Source organism: Varroa jacobsoni, unplaced genomic scaffold (assembly GCF_002532875.2).
Source record: "Varroa jacobsoni isolate VJ856 unplaced genomic scaffold, vjacob_1.0 scaffold_776, whole genome shotgun sequence".
NCBI classification, from domain to species: domain Eukaryota; kingdom Metazoa; phylum Arthropoda; class Arachnida; order Mesostigmata; family Varroidae; genus Varroa; species Varroa jacobsoni.
This window is the reverse complement of record NW_019213678.1, coordinates 70,692-78,449: the sequence shown is the minus strand read 5'-3', so window position 1 is coordinate 78,449 and position 7,758 is coordinate 70,692. Positions and strand designations below refer to the sequence as shown.

The 7,758-nt window shown below is 43.4% G+C and overlaps 1 protein-coding gene across 3 annotated transcripts in view; it reads left to right on the top strand.

The window, feature by feature from the left end:
• The first annotated feature begins 281 nt into the window (after positions 1–281).
• Positions 282–7,758, top strand: part of LOC111263602 (uncharacterized protein CG43867) — a 14,878-nt gene continuing 7,401 nt past the window's right edge. For 2 of the 3 annotated variants that reach the window (XM_022838826.2, XM_086969712.1), the window contains exons 1-11: positions 282–1,234; positions 1,696–1,886; positions 2,232–2,322; positions 2,622–2,803; positions 3,677–3,935; positions 4,372–4,386; positions 5,472–5,751; positions 5,941–6,290; positions 6,503–6,674; positions 6,896–7,077; positions 7,358–7,506. In XM_022838826.2, coding sequence (XP_022694561.1) covers positions 935–1,234; positions 1,696–1,886; positions 2,232–2,322; positions 2,622–2,803; positions 3,677–3,935; positions 4,372–4,386; positions 5,472–5,751; positions 5,941–6,290; positions 6,503–6,674; positions 6,896–7,077; positions 7,358–7,506 — 2,171 coding nt within the window. In that variant the 5' untranslated portion in view covers positions 282–934. The other variant, XM_022838828.2, reaches the window with a different exon arrangement.

The following is a 7,758-nucleotide window of genomic DNA, read 5'->3' as shown; positions in this document are numbered from 1 at the left end:
CGATTTGAATGGTTAGCGTATTTACGTCTCGCACTACGTAACCATACATGTTTGTATTTTGTAGTATATTATGTATATTGTTTATATATAGATAGTATGTATATATAATTGTTTCCTGTTATTCAGCCATCTGAAAGATTTGCCGAACGGAACTTTAGCGTGACAATTTGCGGTTTTGTATTTTGCGGACGGTTTGTGATTTGTAAACAGGCCATACGTTCGAAAGCTCCAAGTTGCGTAGTCTGAAAACGTAAAATTGTTGTCTTTTAAAGTAATCAACCTTCAACGGCACGCATGCACACGCAGACACACAATTTGTCTCTCTTGTACGGTATACAATGTTGTCGCAGTTATGAGCTTGTCTTTCAATCGGTTGACTAAGAATCCCTACTTGCAGTTAATTTAATGGTAACGAAAAGGTTTCCTTTACTCAAAGTTTTTCTATTGTTTATTGAAATATTGTCGTACTGTTTGTGATTTGCAAAAGACAAGGATGGAACGTAAAAAGTATTTCGTTGATTTGGGTTTGATGTCAACGCGTTAATATCGTTGTGTTTCTGAAGTCAATCCATCCTATTTATGTTTTTCTCTTTTTCATAATACGAAACCTGGTATATGTACATTGTATGTATATTAGAGCCTTGAAGGGTTGTTAGTCTAATGTTTCCACTGAAATGTCATAAATCGATAAATTAAAAATTTAAATAAGCTTGCACGGCGATGATAGGTACTATCAGTCGCTTGTTATTAACAGGCTGATGCGCAGTCGCATTGTATTCCCCCGTTGTATCTTTCCTCTCGAATATACTCTCTGCATCGAGTTTTACGCCCGGTATCACCGTTACGCATTCCATCAGAGGATTGACTCTTATCACGAAATACTCTATCGTTTGCTTACTGCTGCCTTTGCAGGTTAGATCATTGGGGCACGACCATGTCATCCGGACAGGTATCTCCGATGACTCCGCGATCTCCCCCGTCCACTGGGCATCGCCAGATTCTAGCTCAACACGTGTCCAGGCCAATTGTAACTCCAAAAGACGACTGTTCCACTCCGGGAGCCGGTAGTCAGGCAGCAGTCGACATGCAGCTAGAATTAGCCGAACGCGACGTGATGATATCGACGCTTGAACGGCAGGTGGAGGAACAGAAACAGCTGCGAGCTCTCGAAACCAGACAGATCGAGCAGAAAGCCGCTCGAATAAAAGACTGGGTATCAACAAAGCTCAAAGAGGTAAAGTGCACAAGAAAAGCATGAATGACTGTTGCACTCAGTGCCACCGTTTACGAATGCTATTGACGGTCGTGATGACGTTATTTCACAATAGTAGCATCATCAAAGAAAAAAAAAACCTAATTAGACCTGTAGTTTATTTTAAACCAAAATGCTATTTTTCATTTGGTTGCTCGAAAATTATGAAACTCGTTTGTTAGACAGAAGGGAGAAAATTTTAAAGCCAAAGGTGAGCTTGCATAGTAATGAGCTCCTTTCGAGTAGATCATTGGTGCCTGCAAACGAAGTGTACGACTGACCACTATCGAATTAATATAGCTTGGGTATGTAGACATGCTTCGATTAGCAACGATACATGAGGTGCCTGTGTAATACGTTTCCCGGCAATATAGAGATGTACCTGCACATATAAAGGTGGATCAATGGATTCTTCCTGCCGATCCCGATCGAATGAATTTCAGTTAGAAGAGCAGAACGTCCATCTACAGGAACAGAATGTCAAAGCTAATCAGCAATTGGACCAGCTGAAGGCGCGACTTGTTCAATTATCCAAGCTGAACACGAGGCCCGCGACGGCGCGCTGCTCACATCTTTATCTTGATCTCGACAACTCGTTCAAAGGCAATGGCGATAATGACGAAGAAATAGAAAGGTAATTAGTAAAACTGATGCGTTACTTACTTATTGGATGCTATTATGCCCTTAAGCTGAACTAACGTTATACGAGTGAGGCGACGGTCAATGGATTTTCTTTTGAAAATATGCATGTAGCACACGAACTAGGGGTAATTTTCGTTAGGCTTCAAGTGGGGTATCAATGAGCGTCTTGCAAATGCATAGAGAGCTAACGTATGCTAACTTTCGAGGGTGAACGGGCTATTAAGATCATGCATTTTGATGTATGTATCCGTGTTCAAAAATTGAGTCATTATTGGCCCGTTGAAGATCCATATTTCTCTTACATGGTGCACTTGTTTTTTGTCAATGAATACCGAAGACTATCCCGTCAAGTAGAAGCAGTCGCGCAAGAGCTTGGTGCAGACTCAGTCACGATGAATCCGCTCTATTCAATGGAATCACCTGTCAAGGTATTTGATAGCGTTTTTTTTTGTAACTAGGCTAAAAATATTCTTTTTCATTTTTATATCTGACTATCATAGGCTATAATCATGCTATTGTTACCAGCTCTCGATTTGTCGGTAGGATCGTTATAATCAAAACGTTGACACTTTGTAAAAATTGTGTATTCTACTCATGCGATAAATATGCATAAAACACACGACAAAATTCGTTGAGCTAATGAAAACCTACGCTTTTTAATATGATTTAGCGCCACTAATCATGATATGCCCTGTACGAAAGCTGTTCATTGTGCGGTGATTTTCAGATAAGTCAGCCCAAAACACCGAACCCACCTGCCGTAAAAATGGGTCGCAAAAACTACGTTTATCCTGGAGGCGCTGACGCGTCCCTTTTGAGTACGTCGATATCGGACATGTCGCAGGACGACCGTGAAGGCTCGTTGCTCAGCCTAGAAGCTCACCTGGCAGCCAGCGAGGCCGCCATCAGGTGAGCGCAGTAGAAAACTTGATGGACCGAATACAGCGAATGTTCAAGATGGGATCTTAAAAATGGATTTCTACCAATGCAGTATATCTGCCATTTAAAAAAAACAGTCAGTTTTTACTAGTTAACGGGGAGGTAGATTTTAGCAGTGATTCAATGAGACATTGGAATACATGCACACACACACACACAGACATTGTGGAGGCCAGATGTCCGCAAAAGTCCTCGAAATCTCCGATACTTGAAGGGATTATACTTGCTCGGAAAGGAGTTTGTGACGTTGACTATTCGTTGGTCGCCACCATGACCGCAGTCAGCGGCATGCGACCGCGCTTCCTCGCCATCAACATTAGCGTGTAAGTGCTCGTCCACAAACAGCTTAGGCTTCTCACCAGGCAGCTCTTCCCTATCGAGCTAAGTACTATAAGTCAGCTAAAACAGCTGTAGTCGCTGCTAGTTGTTTTGTCGCCGGCTTACCACAATTGTCTGGCGGGTTGGCGTCAAGAGGTGTGCTACATCGAAATACTACGAGAGTATCATGACTCGATGTCCGTGCTATCCAACGCCGCTCTCAATGAACCGGATCGGCGTTCCCACCTATCCGCTTTCTATACCACGGTTAGAATAGGTTGCTAGTTAACATTTAGCGAATAATATGTATATCGTTTCCGTATTCTAAGCTGCCATTAAAGTTTAGGCACGTAGACTCCTAGCAAATGACCATACAAAAAAATTCTATATAGATCGGCCTTCGAACGTATTTTCACAGAGCCAACATGATATTTTTTCTCAGAAAAATCTTTGTTTCTTTCTTTCACGGATAGCAAAATGTCCAGTTACGGTTGTGGAGTATTTACGTGTTTGCTCCAATTTCAGGAACAATGCTTACACACCAATGGCGCCTCCATCTCCAATTGTGATTCATAGCGGATTCTCGAAACCCGCATCGGGCGCAGGCTCCCTCGACAGGTCTGGCCGTGGGCCGGTTCGAAAGCTTCGTGAGGGTGAAATTCGAGGTGGCAGTGAACGTGATAGCAGGAGAAAACCTTCGGCTGCTGCAGGCGGAGTACACGCGGGGTTTCACAGCGGTGCGCAACGAGCCCCGACGCCGCCGCTACACAGATGTCCCAGTTGGGTGAGTGCTGAAGCGAGCATTATGCAGTGTGCCCTATATATTAGGCCAGTGAGTAAAGCTAAAACGTATTTGTGGTCCAATAGAACGCACAGCTCTTCAGCCTCCATGAAATTATGGATCCCGAAGTTCTCTTTAGAACATTGATGTGAATAAATTGAAATCGTGGAAATTATTCTATCGTTCATTTTTTGCCTAAACATTGGCAGGATACTTCAGAAAGACGAGCAATGCCGACAAGTTAAGCACAGAGAAAGACTTGTATTTGATTGCTTATTAAATGGCGAAGTCAACGAGATGCTCTGAGAAGTCAACAAAAATTTTACGTATTCACGTAACACTACTCTATGAATTTTACGTTCAGTTGCTGTCAACTGACACAATGCGAGAGGCACAGGGCACTAATTATGTTTTCGTTTTTTTTACTTTCCCGTTTTAGCGGAGAACGGCAACCGTAAGTTGTTTTTGTTTGTGGCGGTTTTACAATACGCGACTTTTTCAACTAATTCCTTTCTAACACAATATCCTGCGTAGAACGCGCCAGCTTTATAAACAAATTACTGTACTTCAATACGGTTTGGCGGCTTCGTGTATCTGTCTGTGTTCGCTTTGATACAAATTGCACTACTTTTTCGGCTTTTACGTCCTGTTAGCCCTCCCAGTATGAAACGAAACGCCGGGACTCGAATCTATACCAGCTCGCCTATCTCTGAACCTAGTAGGTAGACACGTTGCCAGCCCACCATCAAGGAAACTGCGCCCTTTCTATTATTACCACTACCGTTCCTAGTATTACTAACCCAAATACGCGCTGCTTAATACATGCGAACAATGATCAATGCTGTTTTCTGCGTTTTGTATCACAGCAGAAGTTATCCTAAACAACATGGCCAACGCACGCATTGCATGCTTTCACCTAATCGTCTGAACGTGTTAAATGATGGTATTAATTCTCTAAGCGATTTGGTATTCGGTTAAAAATTTTATGTAAAAGGCCTACGTCCTCACTTGGATCGCGTTAGATCTGCAGATGATTATCGGTGCGAAGGCAGTGACAGCGGTTTATACTAACGCGCCTTATTGTCATAGCTATCTTGCACTATTGTACTAGAGCATTATATGGCCGGAAAGCGTCGTGTTATGTTATTTCCGGCCTCAACCGTAATGCGACGTTCCCTAATTATGGTGAGGAATTGTCTTTTCCGTACCCCTAATTGTTCAATGTACGCCAAGGGTTTAATGAGGTGGAACTGCTTGACCGTTCTAAATACGATCATAGAGTACAACCGAGCTGCCAGGCTAGAGCTTATTTTTCTTAGCGGGATATGGCTCAAATTATCGCTTGTTAGTTGATTGTAGTGAACTGTATTCTGTCTTAACAAAAATCTAACCGTTTCAACGGCCTCGCAATAATGCTAATAGTAACGGCGATGGTGCGATGATTTTTTTGCATGCTGTGGCTGTTTCTCGCGCGCCTCTGTGTATTGTGTCTGTGCGTCGATGGGCGTTCGGGCTCGTGACTGTGTTGGAGTCGCGTAGGAGTCGCGTATATATCAAGTGACATCGTCCGGTTTGCATCAGTCATGCAACTCCTTAGCGTCGTCTGCTACCGGTCAGAAGTCTCTGGATATACCAATGTATACCGCAGTTCATGGTCGAGCGGCGAAAGTAACAAGCGCTACTGCTGAATCCAGCGATGAATCGAGTGATGGTGAAGCCGTCACCCCGAAGGCAACAGACCACGCCTTAGGAATGGGCCACACGGCGGCAGGATATCATCGTACATCGCACAACAACGCACCTGGACACTTCAAGAGAGGTACGGTTTTAAGGCTGGCTGTACGTTGTTGATGGATCGCTATGAGCTCTCTTAGACGAATGTTCTCTGTCTAAAATGATTTGGTCGAACAACACCAATTAGATAGTTATACACCGTTTTGTTAACGATGTTTGTTTGTCACTACTTCGCATGCTATCTGTGTTTGTGCTGTCGCTTATTGCATTTCAGATGGATCCCTGGACTCAGTTCTTTCTGAGGACTACGCAATACCACCGGACGCGCTCTCCCCGTCGGTGAGCATGGACTCGCTAGAGCCGGGAACGCGGGAGACGGGGGAAGGGCCGTCCGATCTGACGGGCGTCGTCACTCCTCCTGCCGCGCCTCTTGGCCACCCATTGGCCAGTCCTCTGGGGGCAGGCCCTCGGAACGGAGTACACCACGGACATACCACAGGCACACATCATGGTGGCCCATCGCATGCTGCTCACATGTTCGTCGAGCAAATTGAGGCTTTGCACGCACATAGCGCTAGTCCAAAGCGTCATGATACCACGACGACACACCAGCTAACAGAAAAGGTGAGCAAAGCAGAAGCTTAATTGAACTATTTGCTGAGCTACGGAAACATTTTACTGAAGTACATAATAACACAATATGTATATACTGGGAAAGTTGATTGTGACGGTGTATATTAAAGATTAAGTCACTAATCCCCAAAGTTAATAATTCGATATTTTTCTTCCTCGGCTAATAAAGCTGATGAACGGATCTAACTTGGACTGATTTACAGTGCGGATACCTAAGCAAATTGGGCGGGCCATTAAAGACATGGAGGAAACGATGGTTTGTGCTGCGCGAGGGTCGGCTGCATTATTACAAAAGCGAAGGGGATGTCCTCAGAAGGAAGGTGAAGGGTGAAGTGGTCCTAGACGAGGCTGCCCGGGTGCAGAGGACCAATGAAGGTTAGTTAATGCTGCCGAACAATCTATACGATGATTTTAAGTAGCCATGTTACATATATTTATTTGTAATATTTATTACAAAAGCATGCATATTATGAAGTTAAAAAACGATATCATGGAAAAGATTCGTTTTGACAGGATAAACATTTCTTTTTTTCCTTCACAGTATCTAATTTTAAGCAATGCGTTCACTAAAGGAATCGTATGCTGAACAATTGCAGGAATGCCAACGTTCGAAGTGGTGACCGCAAGAAGGACATTCTCGTTAACGGCTGACTCGATGCTGTTGATGGAAGAGTGGCTTAGGGCGATACAAAACGCCCTCTGCCGGAACGCGACTGTTCAATTGCTTAACAGCCAAGATGGGACTGTTAAGCCCGTTATCCAGGGCTGGTGTACAAAGGTACATGATTACATCTCGGGGCCTATAGCCATCTTGCAAGTTCAAAGGCGTCATTCATTCTTATAAACTGAAATCAGTACGAGCGGAAGTGATTAGAAGATCACCGTTAATTGAAATACGTTATGATAAGAGTGTACATATTGACTCGATAGTTTTGTTTTTCTTGAGCGCTGTGACATGCCGCCTATGGCACTGATTGGCCTTTTTTTTTTGGCTAACCAAACATATTATAGTTCTTGACGTGCTTATCGAGTAACGCACGTTTATGCGTTTCGTATAGGTGAAGCACGGCCGTTGCAGAAATTGCTGGTGTGTGTTGTTCCAGAGAACACTGTTGTATTTCCGAAGTCCAAACGATACGACTCCGTTAGGTCAAATAAATATGAGAGATTGCAGGGTTGACGAAGTCGACCATGTGTCCAGTGATAGGTAAATACCGTTGTTACTATTAGTCATTTTACGTTCCCTTCATCGGACACACATGAAAGCTGAATATAATGTGGAATTTGATATAACAATAGTTAAATTAAGACTACATTAAGATCCATCGAGAAGCGACTACCGTATAGGTTCTAGAAAACGACAGCTTGTGCCCACTATGGCCTATCTACGAGTTGCAACGTAATATAATCAATAATTTATATTTAGTTATGTTGATACATGAACTACAGCAATATTTAT